This window comes from Perissodus microlepis, chromosome 8 (genome assembly GCF_051167445.1).
Source record: "Perissodus microlepis isolate ML-2025 ecotype Zambia chromosome 8, ASM5116744v1, whole genome shotgun sequence".
NCBI lineage: Eukaryota > Metazoa > Chordata > Actinopteri > Cichliformes > Cichlidae > Perissodus > Perissodus microlepis.
In genome coordinates this window covers 29,701,397-29,718,957 of record NC_140468.1, presented here as the reverse complement: position 1 = coordinate 29,718,957, position 17,561 = coordinate 29,701,397, and the positions used below count along the sequence as shown (strand labels likewise).

Below are 17,561 nucleotides of genomic sequence, written 5' to 3'. Positions count from 1 at the left end.
ATGAGAGCATGAGGGTGGGAATGGATGTTTGTATCTGTGTGTGCCTGTATGTCTGTGTCTATATTTCAGGTTGGGTATCAGACGCCACCTCTCTGGGGACATCTCAGGTCCTCCAAGGTATGGAGGCCTATCTCCCCCACCACTTCCCCTACCAGTGGCAGACGCCCTCAGACATCAGGGCGTTGGTGGTTCTTTGTGTCCGGGGATGGGCGCCCAGGTACACACCGGCTCACTCCTTGGTGGCTGCTTATCGGGGCCTGGAGCCTGGGGCTCGCTCGGGCCACTTCGAGGGTGGTGTGCTCTCGGCCTCTCGGCCTGGGGCTCGGTCACTCTGGCGCAGCTGGCTGCCGGCGGAGCTCACGGGCACGTCACTGCAACCCCCCCTGGCTTCTGCTCCGCGGCTGCTGAGTGACCCCTCATCTGGGACTCTCCTCAGCTCTTTCTGGGACAGTGGCGCGGCTGCCCCTCTGTTGGTCTTCCTTGGTCTCTTGTGTTCTGGGGGTCTCTGGATGTCTGGAGTCTTGATCTCCTCCATACCTGCTTCCAGCCCCGGAGGACGAGGCTATGGCCCCCCCACACCCTCTAGCAGATCATTACACGAAGGAACCTTTTAAAAACAAGTGCGTCCATGCTCACAGGTGTACACACGGGTGCTCACACACACAAACTACACCCTTTTTGGCTCCTACCTCAAAGCACACTGTGTGCTGTCGATCTTACGTGCTGCACAATAATGTTTAATATTTAGTATTTACTGTTATATTCACATAGATCATCGTGATGTTGTTTATTGTATTGCTCTCGTTTCTTCTGCTTGTTTTCTTTTTTCATTCTCAACAGGTGAACTTAAAAAAGTATCTACTGTTATCTATTGTTAGCTAGTTTATTGTGATGGTGTCGTTTTTATTATGTTGCTCTTTGTTGTTTGTTTTCTCTTCTGGTTTTTTATCTCCATACAGGTGATCCAGGTGTTTTGTTTGTTTTTCTTTTTTTTTCTTCCCCCCTTTCTCACCATCTCTTCTCTCCTCTATTTTTCTTTCTCTCCCTCTCTTTCTTTCATTCTTTCTCCCTGTCCTATCCCCCAGTCATGTCTGTCCCGTCTTTAAAAAACAAAAATAAAATAAATACATAATTATAATAAAGGTCAATCAAATGGACCAATATGGCAAGGCCATGATGATCCACTTGGTAAAGTAAATCCGCTTGGCATCTTTCATGGCCTTCAGACAACAAATCTGATGGCTAAAGATCCAAACGGGACAGGCAAAAGAAAAGAAAAAAAGATTTACTAGTTTAAAGTTAGATAGTTAACACTTGCTAACTACGAGATGATTTGAGGAGCATGTCATATTTTGTTTCTTGAAGATATTTGGCCATAGATGGTATTAATTGAAAAGTTACGAAGCGCTATTACAGTTCCATCTGGATGAGTCACCAATGGCTGAACTAAAATTCCTGGCATTCCATCCAATATTTGTAGTGACATTTTATCCAAACAGCAATCAGCTGACATATATTTGTTACTCGTTTTTTGCTATTACTATCCAGTGCAATCCTGCTTTGCTGTAGTTTGATACCAGAAATCAAATAACCCTGGCTTGCAGAAATTGTGAATGTGCCAAGAAGATTTTTGCAAACTCAGTCATCTCAGGAATGTTCAACAGGAACTAGAGGACCAGGGATCCCCTCACCTCTCCTCTACTGGTATCCAGCCCACAAAGACCTGTGCAGGTCTTCATCCCCTGATATGCCATCCATCCATCCATCCACTTGTCAGGCTGTGGCAGACCCAGCATCACCAACATACGCGAGCGGCTGTCAGGTTGACTCTTTTCTTACGACAGTCCCTGTCAAAGTGTCCAAGGGCCCCATTGTGCCCTGGAGTGCAGCACCAGCTCAATCTTAGTAGTAGACAAAGTGAAGAGCACTGGAGCCATCCCATCAGTCTCCATTATGAGACAGAGTTAGTGCTCTGCTGTCATATTGCTGTGGTACTCCAAGGGAGATGCTGTCTCATACATCATCAGGGAACAAAGGGCCTGGTTGGGGGTGGGGGTGGAGGAGGTGGGGCCTTCCTGTTCCTGAGACACTCTTACTCTCTCCTTTTAGAGCTCCACAAACATCTGGGGGAAGTTTCACATTGAGCTCAATCCAGACTAAACCTGCATTTTCTGAAAATAAAGCTTCACATTGTGTTTCAGCGTGGCTGGTTCAAACACTGATAATAATGGCAATAATGAAGTATTTCAATCAGGGTTTGGATGTGTGTGGCAGCAGTTTGATGTACTTAGCATCAGGTAAATCTTCACGAGTTGTCATATGCAGAATTAATGAAAGGCTGTACAAAATACACTGTAAAGTTTAATTCAATTCAGTTATATTTACATAGCACTAATCTCCACAAATCAAGGTTTCGAGTTGATGGTTGTTGTGATTTGGCGCCATGAATTCAAATCAGCTTCAAATCAGTGTTTTCTCTGATTTCTCTGATTTTTTTCCTCATTATTATCCAACCAGTTTCCATTTTCTGCAGCAATTCAGAGGTTTGGGCAGTATTTGCAGTTTTGTCTGTATTTAAACAGGAAAAGACGGAGGTAGAGGGTGTGTCTGTGAGAGTGAAGCCTCTGGCAGTTGAATCTGACAAACACAACGTTAGCATAGCAAAAGGCAGCCCTGCTGTCACTACATTATCTGCAGTGAGCCATCCCCCACACAGTCAGAAGTAGTGACAAGTCATGATCAGACCAACTTAGACTCTATTTGAATAAACATTGCACTCTAATTTGTTTAAGGGCTACAGGGATATACTACAAATGAAGTTGAACACAGCCAGGCTTTTGTTGTCTTAGCTGGCTCGACAAAGCCAGATAACAGATATGATGATGATGGTTATCAACTTCTCAATTTAACTGGAATTTTTTCTTCTAGGCTTGGTGTGCCCTCATGTAAAATCAGGCATTTTGTGGGTTTTCCACAAAAATGATCAATCAGGGATTTAGTCAGGCAAGGATTTAAAAAGGTGATTAAAATCTATAAAGAATATATAAATATAACAGTAAATACAATTCAGTACCGTCGGAATGAAGACAAGAAATTAGCCCTGCCAGAAATAACTCATTTGGTGATTTCACAACCAAGTTGTGTGTTCAGGGGAAGTTACCATGGGTAAAAACAGAGCTTTTCGTTCTATAGAAAACTGACTTTAATCTTGACACAGCTTAATTACAAATCACAAATTATCCTAGTTTCCAAATGAGATTTTAAAATGCCCGTTGTTGCACGTCCTGATGGGACACTCAGAGTTCAGGAGCAGCCTTTCCTGTCTGTAAAGGAGAAAATCAGCTTCACCTCCACGCGAGTTTATATGTAATGGTTACAGATAGGTTAACCATGTATATGCTGTGCATCCTGGTCCCTGGCTTGTCTGTTTATAGTCAAACGTAATTTATGGACCTGCAAATGTGTCACTTTGCATACAGGTTTCCATTCGGACAATGAGCAGAGAGTTGTTTTCCCCCATCGCAAAAATGCTCCCATGCAGTCCTAAGTTACTGGATGTGGATGACCAGTGGAATGGTCATGACGGTGGAATGCACGACTAGCACGTTCCAACAGCATCGCAAGCAAGAGTGGCCCAAAAACTGCTTGTACTACATCCTTTGTACACTGCCTTCACCACAGACACTATCTGGAGACAGGTGTCTCCCCCTGCTCGAGCATAAAACAAGCATTACCCTTCATGTCTTGTATTATCTGTCTTTGGTTACTTCCTGTTTTACCTTGTAGGTTAGTTTCCTTCTATCCGTCCTGCCATTTCCTTCCTCTGTGACTGTCTGTTCCTCCCTTGCTGTTTCCTGCTGTGTTCAGTCCTCACCTGTCTTCTCTGTACAGTCATATGAAAAACAGAGTTTTCACAGGAGTCTATGCAGACCTGTGAAAAACGATGATTCAGTAGCTCTTAGAACAACCTTTAACAGCAATAACTTTGCATAGCTGTTTTCTGTATGACTTTATTAATTAAGAAATTTTGGCCCACTCTTCTTTATAGTATTGCTTCAGTTTGTTGAAGATTTCATGCAACATTTATACACATCTCTCTTAAGGGCCTTCCACAACATTTTAATCTGGCTGAAGTCTGGACTGGGTCATTGTAACGCTTTGACTCTTTTCTTTTTCAGCTATTCTGTTGTGGAATTGCTGATGTCCTTGGAATTATTGTCTTGACACAATTTTGGAATTAGCTGTTGGACAGATGACCTCATATTTGACTCGTTGACTTCAGGTGATGGTTGACTCACTGACTCAGGTCCTGTGGCTTCAAGATAAGAAGAAATGGTCACCTCTAATACATTAACTGAGATCCGAGATGTTGTTCTTGGGCTTTGTGCACTTTTCTCAGCATTTCGCTGTCTGATCTTGGAGTAAATTAGCTAGGAAAGTTGTGACACTGTGTTTATGCACACCTTAACGCTCCAGGCCAACAAACTGCTGAAAGCCCCACTAAAACCAGATTTTATAAAGGTGGTTATCCTCGCAAATGATCATTTAATTTAGTGCATTTCATTAGCAACACCTGTCTGCTACTTACCCTCTTAATCTCCATGGAAGCAGTAAGGAAATAATGACATAAAGCAGGAAGGTGTACTGTTTTTTGAGGAATACACACCATCACATACAAATACCACACATTACAGAGGAAGCCACTCGAGTATACACAAAGGTAATAGTTTCTATCAAAGCAGCAATGGCAGTGATAAATGGGCTGGTTCCACCCCATTGTTTTACACTTTATTGGTGCTCTTCTGAATGCTGACTGATAGAGATGCAGTAGATTATAGCTTGACCTTCAGTTTTCCCCTCAGAAGAGACAAAAACCAAAAAGTATTCAAAATTATTACACAAGTCAGAGAAGAAGTTAACATCAAATGAAGAGTAATCCAGTGCTCCAAAAACAACTGGATTCTCATTTCAATGTGAAAGCTGAAATAAGTGAAGTACCACTGTATCACTGACTCTCTTATCCACTGTGAGCCAGCACAGCTTTGTTTCCTGGCACATTATTTATAATAAGGAAACACCATACAGGACAGGATGAACTCATAGAACCTGTTTTATTATCAGAAATCTCAGCGTGAGAGAGGGAACCCATTCAAACCTGAGGAAAACCTGAATAAAATGATTCTCAATCAAATCTTTATTTTGACATATAAGTAAAAAATGTTGAGCATGAAATTGCAAATGAACATGAAATCAAAGAAAACGATCACATTCACATGAATATATCCTATGTAGAGTAGGAGGAGGCAAATGCTTGTTAATTCCTACACCTATATAACTTATAATACATGTGTTTTGATTATAATATACATATATGGTAACTTACACTCCATTGTTGCATTTAAATATGCATCGTTATTCACTGATCTGTAATTATTTAACTATACCACATGAAATACAAGTACAGCAGCTTAAATAAGTATCAAATCCATCACCAATTTTTAAGTAAATATGTTTTTAACAGTGCTCCTGACAATGAAGATGAAACAAGGATGGATGTTTCAGCAAGACCATGATCACAAACACAGCCAATGGAAACTGTTGGTTTCAGAGAAATCAAGTAAAGCTGCTGGAACGGCCCAGCCAATCACCTGAGCCGAATCTGTGGGAAGGATCCACGGAGCATTCGGGATCTATAGATTGTTTGTGTGGTGAGTGGGTCAAAGTCATGAGCAATGATGGGACTGGTTTCTCCATACAGAAGCTGTCATGAACTGTCATCACCAACATTTGTATAAAGTAATAAATAAATGTCCGTGTGTTTAATGTCCCTGTGTCATTTCTCATTCTTGCACAACTTAATTTATGGACATCTGTGGTTTGACTTCTGTGCATGTGTGGATTACAAGGGTTGATCCAGGTATTGGTAAAATGTTAGTCAGTATGCTTCAGTCCTGCTAGACTCTGCTTAGTGTGGGCAGCCCACACTATGAGCTCCTGCCATGTGACTGCCTCCCCTCTGCCCTCTACCTAATGTTGAACTAATAATTACTAAATAATTTACAGCAGATACAGAAGCATTTAACCTGCTTGTGTGTTTTGTGTATGTCTCTCTCAGCGAGTACCTTTTCATGTCATTATTCATGGAAAGGTACATCTCAGCTGTTTGGTCGAGGTCTACAGCCGAAGAATCAGAGACATAAAGAAAGAGGTTGATAGATGAGACAGTACAAACCTTTATTAACCTGCTGCTGTGAAACAGTTTGACTGAACCAGTTTATCTGGATGTGAAGAGATTATCAAACCTGTCATGTTAAAAATACAACAACAACCATTCTAACAATTCTTTTTTTAAATTTTCAAACGTAGTGACATAAATGCACACAGGTAACAAAGCAAGCGAAAGGTTCTGAGCCACTCGTGCACCCATAGCTCGTCCTCCACTATCCACGGCTTCTCCAGGTCTCTGGAGCGATGAAACACAAACATAAACAAAGAATATTCCATCATTTGCTGTTTTGATGATGACGCTTAGAGCACTATCTAACACACTGGCCTAAAATCTCCCACAGGTGTTGAGATGTGGTGACTTTAAAGGCCACAGCCATGATTTCCATCATTTTGATCCTCATTACACGGTTCAATGAGCCCTCTTGTCCTCTTGTCCTCTGGATAGAAATGTTTCATCAAAGGATCATTTGCATAGACTCTTTCAACTAAGTGGCCCTAAATCCAGCGAGTCAAGACTGTATGATTTTCTTGGAGTGCACCACACGGTGGAATATCCTGCATACCGTCTCAGCCCTGCTTATAGTTAGCACAGGACCAGTAAAGTATAGTAGTGGTAAGTATTACCCTGTATTGCACTGTTAGAGCCCTTTTTCTGATTTCCGGAGAGAAATCCTGTTGAATTTCCTTCCCCAGTCTTTAAACACTTGGGATTTCGGTCAATGCACCAATTTACAGTTGTATCCGAGTCCATTTTTAAGCTTGTGTTTCACCATACGGTCAATATGCAATCACAGCGAATGTTTAGGTTGAGTATTTATTTCTAACAGGACCTTTCATACTTCTTACCAACACGTCAGCAGAAATTTTTCCTGCATGTTAACCGCTTTATAAAACCAAAAATGTTTGATTTGCTTGTTTTCATTTGTTTGCTCATGGCGCATGCATCTATTTTTACCTAAAGAAATGAACAGGTTGGAGGCATTTTATTGACTGATTGGTGCACATGATTCAACAAGTATGTGTCCCTTTAGATGACTGTTTTAAACGTCAGGAACTGTGCTTGCTGTAGTAATTGTATTTGTAATTTCTGCTCTCAGTTTGAAATTGTGAGTATTAGCTGCAGATTTTTTAAAGGGGTAAAAACAATAACCACTCTATATCATGTCTATAACTGACAGTGTGTATTTTGCTGATTTGAGCCCAAATAAAACCCAAATTCAAAAGCCCAAATAATACAATTGTGCATCGTTTGGTATATATAAACATGTTCATCTCTTGCCTCTCACAGTTCGCTGATGGATGAACAAAATCCCCAGAAAAGCTTGGTCTAAAGAGACGTCTTTTTGCTGGAAAGAACAAACATTAGCATTGCATTGTCTTTTTCTGTAAGATATGCAGACATTTTTTCCAGCAAGCTAATGAATTTTCATGTTTGGCCCAAGTTGTTAGCATTTTATTATGAACAACAGAGTTCACTTCTTTCTCAATGATGGCCTGATTCACTGAGGCCACAGGGGCCAACAAATGAAAGACTCCTCATATGCTTCACAGTGGAACACATCGCAAAATAATGACAACTCTGATGACAGAGAACAGGCTGTGTATTGACTGAATACAAAGGCCACTAAGTGATCCATAAGCAGCTGTTATCATTGTCTCATTGTCCCAATATGCTGATTCCAGAGGACAGAGGAATGTGTGTGTGTGTGTGTGTGTGTGTGCGTGTGCTGTGTTTTCAAAACCTTATTCAGTGTATTTAGTATACTGTTGATTTTCACCCTTACATATGTCAGCGTCCACATATAAACATTATATATGCATCTTCAAACATGCATTTTTTGCGATGCAAAAAGCAGATAGCGAGAGAATCACTTGCTTCATTCAGGTCCTTGGCTGCGACTCTGGCAACGGCATGATGAAGCTTACTTGACTTCTCTGCAATGTCAGTCATGCACATTTTAAACAGCCAGGGAATAATGTTGGCTTTATGTGTGCGTACCAGCACCAAATGCAAATAAGATCTCAAACAAACACGGGTCTTTGCTGCTTTGTCCTCGGTGAACACATAACTCAATATTGTTTTATGCAACTTATATTCTGGACGGTAAAATGAGTACTAGCTGCAATATTTGTTCATTTCTTAAAAGTATCAATATTAAGTTTGTCAAAAGATTAAAGAAAAATACTAGTTCATTTGAACCTGTGCTATTGCATTAATCTTTCTATTGTGATTCCAAGTCAGACACAAAGTTGCTAATTAGTGTATCATCTCCTGTAACGTTAGAGGTTTTATAACATTTATATTCTATATATATTCCTATAGTAGCAAATATTCATCCATCCAAGAAGAGATGCCCTGAATTCCTTTCTGGAAGAATTCCTTCCATGTCCCAAACAGCTCTGCTGGCTCGTTCTGAAGCAGAGCAGCAGCAGATCTACTCTGAGCTCCTCACCTTATCCCAAAGGGTAAACCCAGACACTCTTTTAAGGAAGCCCATTTTCTGATCCCTACTCACAGCTTGGAGAGGGTAGCAGTGTAGATAACACTAAATCAGCAGCCTTGTGATTTAGCTCCCTCTCTCAACAGTCCTATACAGCGTCCACATTACTGGAAATACTGCACCAATCTCTCCACCAACCTCCGGTTTTATTCTTTCCTCATTTCTGAACAAGAGACTGAAGGTCTCCGACTTCAAGCAGCAATCTCCATAATCCAGTGAAGAATCTATGCTTTTCTATCTGAAATCCATTAATTTGAAAATTCACATTCACATCCCAGCCACTTCATACTCAGCAGCAAATCTCCCAGTGCAAACTGGAGGTCACAGGACCACATCACCTACAAGGAACAGACACAACCCACATATCAAGCAGGTCTGGCCCAGATCTGGTATCAAGCCTGCACTGCTGGCTGACTTCTGGCATGATAAGACGTATGTCATTCAGATATGGGCCAGGCCTGGCATAGATGGCACTGTCTATGTGATGGCATGCCACATCTGGCTCGATTGTGGTTTGGTTTATGTGGTCCAGGCTCGTAGAAAACAAGGTCTGGCCTGGATCCGGCATCAAGCTGGTACTTCTGACTGACTGGTGTCATGGCAGAGTGTATGTCAACCAGATGTGTCCAGGTCTGGCAATGATGGCACTATTTATGTTCCTATTTTGCTATTTTAGTTAGAAGACCCAAATGCCATGTTGCAATACTGTACTGCTATGGTAGCCAACGTTTCAAATGCAAGTTTGACAGGTTTGTGAGTGTACACTTTATCCAAAACCTAATGAGGGTTTACTCAACGTTGCCAGTGGATGGCTGTAGCTCAGGAGGTAGAGCAGGTCACCGACTGATCGGAAGGTTAGTGATTTGATTCCTGGCTCCTCCAGTCTGCATGTCAAGAGTGTGAATGTGTCTGAATGTAGTTAGCAGAAAGTGTGTGATTGGGTGAATGTGGCATGTTGTATAGAGCACTTTGAGTAATCTGGGAGAGTAGAGAAGTGCTATATAAGAATCAGTCCATTCACCGTCTGAACAGAGTTTAGTCACATGTTGTTATTACATGGCTTGATTAAGGTACACATTAGGCTGACATCTGGGGCCAGAGCTGAAACTGTTCTGGGCCAGCACAGGGCCAGCAGTGTGTCTGCAACTGGCCTTGTGCTGGCCCATGTGTGGGCCACCTCTGGCAAACCTGATCTGGGCCACCAAAGGGCTGTCATTCTTTGCAGTATGTGGGCCATGTGTAAGCACATTGTGTGGGCCAGATCCAGGCCATACCAATATTGCTATGTGGGAAGAGACTGAGATTACCAAACCTAACAGCCTACATGTCTTGGATGTACCTTTACTGCTAAATATTATGAAGTGAATTTGAAACGTCTTTATGTTGTCATCCAAGCTTCTATGTTTGGTGCAGATTTCAGTTTGACAGATTCCACTGCACACTTTAGCTAACAAACTAGCTGATACAGAGTGGCACAAAAGGAAAGGTGATGATGAAAGCAGACAATATAAAAACATGAAGAAAAGATAAAACGTCTGCAAGAAAAGCTTGAGAAACAGGTTGTTGTGAGCTAGCAGCAAGGCAGCCTAATTATGGCACTGTAACAGTACTGTAATGGTGCCGTGGGTAAGGAGACTGGCTTGACTGGTTAAGGCCTTCATGTGGGTCACATCGTACACACAAAGCATCTGTGATTTAGTAGTTAACACTAGCTGTGACTTTAAAGCATTACCAGCAAAGATCCAATTTGGGCTTCTCTAGGTTTTTCTTTTTTTAATGCTCTGCTCCAGTTTAAGTCATAATTAATGCATTTATTATTTCCTTGACTGTAGTAATCCTTTGATACTAGAGAGAAAAACCACAACAACAAAATGGTCAACTCTTAGGCTCTGTGTGTGTGTGTGTGTGTGTGGATAGATGAGCAAAATACTTTTTTTTGCATTTTCATATCATTATGTTTTTGTATTTGTATTAGAACTGACATCCTGTCGCTTTCAGTTTATGCCTTTCTTTTCTGTCCTTTTATATAAAATATCATATACCATTCAAATTTACATTGACTTTATCCAGCCTATTTTAAACACATTACCCTGTCTTCACTAGTGTGCTTAGTGTGCAAAATATAATAAGTACATTTACACTGAATATGACATCCCCCTCCCCCCATAAAAAACCAAACAAAAAACTAAAACAAAATAAATAAATAAGTAAAAAAAAATGTTTAGCTACTTTGCATGGAGTTGTGCTCACAACCCTAAATGGCAGGCTGTATTACACAAGTGTGGAGCATCACCTTGCCACATGGATCCTGGAATATTTTAACAATAAACAGCATTCTTTCAAAATATTCTCTCACTTGGTGTTTTGATTGGTGGCGCAGAGCACTGTCCCTCTGTAAGACCTGAAAATATGAGTCGCATGATTTTAATCCTGATCAAACCATTCATTCATAGTTCTCTTTGTACTGACGTGCAATGACCTGTCACTCTGAAGCAGGGGTGGCCAATTAACTTTCCCAAGGGACCACATGAGGAACGGAGGCCTCTGTCATTAGGACTGTGAATGGCAGGATTAGGACCCTGGAGACAGAGGGGGACGACAAAGAGGACCAAAACTGAATATTATAAAACCATTAAGAAGATCCAAAATATAAACAGACAACAAACAGAGGATATAATAAGGAATCACACACTCACAGACAGCTCGAAACATTGGGTCAGAAATGCAGAAACCCTCATCCTATCTGCTTGAAGCCTCTACAGGTGCATTTCACTGTTAGTGCTTTATGTCAAAAAATGGCAAAGCTTCACACATCTGTTGTGTAAAATCCTTATGGTCGTGGTGTGTGTGGGCGTGGGTGGGTGTGAAAAGTTAAAGAGAAAAGAAAGCCTTAGCACAAGGAAAGAAACGGAGATGGAGGATGTGATGCGGGGGAGGGCCACAGAGAGTTCAGTGGCCTGTCTGGCCTTCCCCTCTACAAACTCGGCTGCGTCCTCGGGACCTCTGGGAAATGTAGTGTCACTGACAGACGGAGCTGTTCTTTATTGTTTCTGGCTCATTTGTACACCCGCCAGTCTTCCACAGTTGCACAAAGGTGTGTATTAAACAGGATCCGATGACGCAGTGATTCATTGCTCGCGTTAACGCGAAGAAGACCACGATAAAGTTTTCAGGTTAAACTTCACATCCCACGCTGCTTGTTGCTTCGTGCGCAGGCTCTTTGAGCGAGGATGAGGAGGCGACACCGCGGAGAATGACTGGAGGGAGGCTCTGATCTGGGCTTCAAATCAGACATTTTCACTATGAATTGCGTTTGTTTGTTTGATAAAAGTCGCACTTTTTGAACTGGCCGAGCCTACAGTACATCTGCTCACACTGTAGGATTTATGTGGCACTTCAACAAAGGTGGTGGAAATCCTGGCAGAGAGACGCCGATAAGTTCTTTGCTTTTTTAATTTTGGGGACAGCATGCCACGAGACAACAAAACTCCTCTCATCCAGAAAATAGCAAAACAAGCCTATACGACATTCAGAGGCTTGCAGTCGTCTGCCAACAGCGGCAATAAAGGCGCTGAGGACAAACTTAATGGGCTAATCTCCTTAGTAACTGCCGTCAGGGCTTCCGACGTGAAAATTGCTCCTCGGAAAACCAACTCGAGCTCCGGGGCAGCGGAGCTCCAGAGCCCCCCGGTCACCTACATGCACATTTGCGAGACAGAGGTGTTCAGTATGGGTGTGTTCCTGCTGAGGAGCGGCGCGTCCATACCGCTCCACGATCACCCGGGGATGAACGGGATGCTCAAGGTTTTTACACCTCTGTGTTCAGCTAACTTCATTTAAGCTAACTAGTTGAAGCTAAACAGTCTTAACTAGTTGGACGTGTGCGTAACATACCTTTAACTTTCCACTCGAACTCGCGTAGGGTCAGCAGGCTAAATAACTATGGTTAGCCCACACCTTTAAATACTTGATGGGTGGAGTCATTTATGTCCTTTTTCCAACATGGATGCTGCGTTACACCGTTTGGTGCCTTTCTGATACAGTTAGTTGTGGGCCTATTATAAAGAAATGTTATTGGTGGCTGTGTCACACAGCATTTGTAACAAGGAACATAGAAATGGAAGTATTTTACTGACAGAAAGAAATACATCTGGTGCTGGAGCCAAAGCTCTTCCAGGTCAGACTTCAGATTTGGTGAGTGTGATCACCTATATACAAGCAGACGTTTTGCTCTTCTGCCGGTCTGGAGCATTCAGGTGTGCACTAACACACAAGTTCACCTCATAGTCAGACCATGCAAAGCTCAGAGGAGTGAAAAACCCAAGAGCTCCATCTCAGATTGTACAGGCCTCAGTTAATAAGTTATATGCTACAGTTCATGTCAGTACAATTGGGGAAAAGTGTGGCTTTTTTGTATGATTGCCAGAGAACATGGCACTACAGATAAGTCGTGTGTGAATAAACCACAATGTCCTTTGGACAGACTAGGCTAAAGTAGTGATGTCTGCTGGAATGCACAGTGCTACGTTCAGTGAAAACAAAACACAACATATCTGATTTTGCAGCCAGAGGACCTCGGTGCAACCAAAGCACAGCTAGAGCTATCTGTCTGATAGCTAAAGCTTCACCAAAATTGCGTCATACAGACACTGTAATAAATGATATTTTACACAGACTGTGTATCTACTGTATGCAGACATACATCGTGTGGAAGGAGAAAAATCATAATGTATTACTTTAACATTTTGAGGTATTTGGTAGGAGACAAAAATCAGCATCTGCTGTACAAATCTACCAAATCAAATATTTGTGAATAAGGGAGCAGCCAAAAGTAGCTGTTGCTTGTTGTGTCAGAGTGCACTAATTTGTTTGTTATAAACGCTTTTAAACCAAAAAAGCCAATTGCAAGTTGTTCAGCTCCTGTGCCTGCAAAACCAATGATCAGCTCTCCACCACAGTTGGTATGAGGTGCTGATGTGGTGTCTTTGGTTTTCTCCAGTGTGGTGGTTTATCTTATAGCTGAACATCTCCGTTTTGGTCTTATCTGTCCAAAGGATGTTGTTCCAGACATCGTGTGGTGTGTTCAGATGTGCTGACATTTTCATAATAGCGAGATGGGGCTTTCTCCTGGCAACTCTTAGAATTAGTCAATACTTGTTCAGTCTATCTAATTGTACTGTCATGAACTAGCATTTAACATATTAACGCAGGCCTGTAGAAGCCGAGATGTTTCTCTTGGGATTTTTGCACTTTCTCTGAGGATTGCATCGTCTGATCTTGGAGTAAATTTAGTGGGACATCCACTCCCAGGAAGATTGTGTTATTAATGCACATCTGAATGCTCCAGACTAATATACTGCCAAACTGTCTGCATGTATAGAGGTGTGCACACGCAGGAGCACCTGGCTGCTACTGACCTTGTACCCTGTACCCATAGAAGCAGTAAGGACAAAAACACGGCTGCACACGGATCCATTCCAGCCAAAGTAATCAAAATAACTGAGTACATGTAAAAATGACCTAATACATGTAATTGATTACAATTAGCTGTCTCACCTGTACAGTATGAGCTTCTGTTCACACATGTGACAAAACAGTTATAATAGTTACATGAATAGTTATTTTAAACTGGTTGGATTCCCAGCATGGACCTGGCTTTTAAGTACAGTCCCCACATTGTTAAGGTCGGGGCTTTAGGAAGGCTATCCAGGAGCTGAATGTTCTTAACTTCTGGCTAAAGCTATTTGCATATCTCTTTGTCAGCAAGTAACTAGTTTCCATTCTTGCTATCTTTTTCCTGTCCTGTGGTCCAGGTTCTCTATGGAAAGGTGAACGTCCGCTGCTTTGACAAGCTGGAGCAAAACCTGGCTGTAACCACAGTCCCACCCGTATTTGACCCCCCGGTACCCCCACTGCAGATGACCTCCGTGTGGCGTGCCGTGCTCCGCTCAGTGGTTGAGTACTCAGAGAACAGCGGGCCATGTCTCCTCACTCCTGTGCGGGATAACCTTCACCAGATCTACGCAGTCGATGGGCCCGCCGCCTTCCTGGACATCCTGGCTCCTCCGTACAATTCAGATGATGGGCGAGACTGTCACTATTACAAAGTCCTGCAAAGTGCACTAGAAGATGAAACTGATGCAAAAGGTCACCAGGAACAGCAGGGAGAGAAGGGGAAGGAAGAGGAGGTGTGGCTCTTAGAAATCCCTCAGCCGGAGGATTTCTGGTGTGGTGGGGAATCATACCCAGGGCCTGCAGTCTCTGTGTAATAGAAGCCTGTGCTCGAAAGGAAATACACTACAAAGTATTACAGACTTGTTTGTTCTGCCATCTTCCAGAAGGAAAACCAAAAATTGAGTCATAATCACCTGGAAGTTACCTGGACTGACTGCCTTGCTCTTGGTTAAGGATAATATATTAGTGCAGAGGTATACACAGGCTTAAACTGACTTAAAGCCCTCTTGGAATAAGGACAACTGAACAGCCTTCCACAAATATCCCTGTGGTATTGGGAAGTGTTATCCCGGGGAATTCTCATTCCTAATATGGTGTTTTCCTTCAGATCATTATGTTGCCGTGTACACTGATGAATGTTATTAGCAACACTTTGTGAACGGTGGGGTATCATTAGGATCTCTGCTGTGCTCCTTGTTGTTGGTCTCTGCTGCAGAGAGCCTCCACATTGCCAAAGCCTGCAGCACTCCTGTCTGCCTTATATGTGAATAATGAATGTACACTTATGAAGAAGGCCATGTACCCACTCACTGCACACATTATATTTACGCTTTCTTTTTATTCTTTTCACTTATCCATGACATGCTTCCTAAACAGGTTTGGTCAGTTATTAGAGGAAAGAAAAAAGCCGTTTTTACAAAGATGGCTATGGCTAAGTGCTGGAAATGGAAGATGTATTGGATAACTTTAATATTTTAACCATTTTCACTGTCTTTGACGTGTATCCTACGTATGTCACCTGAGCTTATGTCTGGAATTCCCTGCGGTTACATTTGACTCCACACACATTTATGTCAGTATGACCATGATGCTGTTACTTTGATGATGAATGTATGTGGAGCAATAAAACAGATGAAGATGCTCACAAATAAAAAATGTCTTTTATCGTTAATAGAGTTTAAAATCTGACAAAAGTTACAATATTTTGGGAGGAGGGTGGGTGCTAAGTTACTCAGCAGAAACCTGCCTGGCCCTGTCAGTGACCTGCACCGCTGACAGTCAGAGTGTAGTCTGCAGTGCTGATCCTGAGTGAAAATGCTGTCAGCTGTTGATGGGCCGTTTTGACCCAATCAACATAGTGTATTTTCCAGAATGCCTGCAGAAACCCGTACTGTCATGGTCCTGGGTCAGTGACCAGGTGTTTTGAGTTTTTGTATCATTATTGAACTTTTGTCATTGTTTATCTTTTCTAGTTTTTGGTTTCTGTTTCTGTGTTCCATGGTTGCTGTTCCCTCCTAGTCAAGTTATGTTTCCTGTTTTACTTTGAAAGTCTGTGTCCTATGTAAATGTATTGAGTTTTGCTTCCTGTCTCGTCTTGTCAATCACTCCCAGGTGTGTCCTCCTTCTGTGTCTCATTCCCTCGTTATCCCTCTGTGTATTTAAGCCTTGTGTTTGCCTCTGTTAGTTGCTGGTTCGCCTGTGTGATCTCCCGCCTTCAGCGTATGTTTTCCCTCCGTATCTCCCTGCATCTCTGTTTTTGGCTTCAGGTTTGTTTTGTTAGTTTTATTCTCGCCTTGCTGTTTCTGTTTGTTTTCTCCTACCTCTTAAAATAAAGCTCACTCGCATCAAAAGTTGCTTCTTGGGTCCTACTTCCAACCTCCACTTGTCTGCCACTGCGGACGTGACACGTACAGTATTTTGCAATATTCACAAGCCACTCCTGATTTTTCTTATTCTGCCAGGGAAAGTAGAAGCATATGGAAAATAAATAGAAATACAGTGTATAAACAAAAATAATCACCTTTATTCTTCATCATGGTCTGAACTCTTCTAGCGAAGCGTTCTAGTAATTTCTTTGAGTAGTCTTCAGGAATAGTTCTCCAGACTCTTTGAAGGATATTTTTTCTTTGGATGCCTTTTTGTTCTCTGTCATCCCATGATTCTGAGGTTTAATTATGTCGCACAAAATCATAACAACAGTTGCCTAACGGTGCTTAAATTGTAAGTTAAAGCCCTACAATAAGAGAAAAATGAGCGATGAGATGACCCGCGTTGGGAACAGTGGGAGATAAAACACCATTTTTGTTTCCCTTTTTGTTCTTCGTGACAGCCAACCTTACACTGAGAGCACTACACAGATTCTACATTCCAGCAATATCCACAAATATTATAGACATATAATAATAAACACCAATAAATAGAATGTTTCTATATTTTAATATAAAGTTACAAATTTAAAAGTCCACTATAGACAACCTTTTGATAAAGGTGCATGGTGAACAGTGTACAGTGTGCATTAGACTGTGGAACAGTGAGAAATGCTGACAGTAATGTTAAAGTCTCTACACCCACCCACTGGCGTTAACGAGTCGCGTGCCCTGTGGGAGGAATGATCTCCTTGGTCTGTCCGTGGAGCAGGAAACCAACTGCAGGCTGTTAGTGATGCTGCTCCACTCTGCTTACTGCCCGCTGGTCTGTTAGGCTCTTCAGCGCTATGCAAACAGAGGAGGCTGCCTTCCTCACCATTCTGTCCAGATTCAAAGTGTCCCTCTTCTCTACGCAGCCCCCGAAGTCCATCACTAACTCTCTGGTTTTGTTGGTGTTAAAATGCAAGTAGTTGGATTCACAGCGTTCAAGAAAATCTTGGATCAGTGTCTT

General features: G+C 42.1%; 1 protein-coding gene and 1 long non-coding RNA gene across 2 annotated transcripts; one reads left to right on the top strand and one right to left on the bottom strand.

Annotated features, from left to right (window-relative positions):
* Positions 1–5,538: 5,538 nt before the first annotated feature.
* Positions 5,539–11,910, bottom strand: LOC146382193 (uncharacterized). The gene is made up of 4 exons (XR_014801225.1): positions 11,426–11,910; positions 11,209–11,308; positions 11,086–11,130; positions 5,539–6,463 (listed from the first exon to the last, which is right to left on the bottom strand). It is a non-coding gene; the product is annotated as an uncharacterized LOC146382193 (long non-coding RNA).
* Positions 11,911–11,949: 39 nt separating this feature from the next.
* adoa (2-aminoethanethiol (cysteamine) dioxygenase a) lies at positions 11,950–16,534 on the top strand. Its single transcript, XM_084938555.1, has 2 exons — positions 11,950–12,533; positions 14,543–16,534. The coding sequence occupies exons 1-2, from the start codon at positions 12,198–12,200 to the stop codon at positions 14,996–14,998; spliced, it is 792 nt and encodes a 263-aa protein (XP_084794681.1). The 5' UTR covers positions 11,950–12,197; the 3' UTR covers positions 14,999–16,534.
* The last annotated feature ends 1,027 nt before the right edge of the window (positions 16,535–17,561 follow it).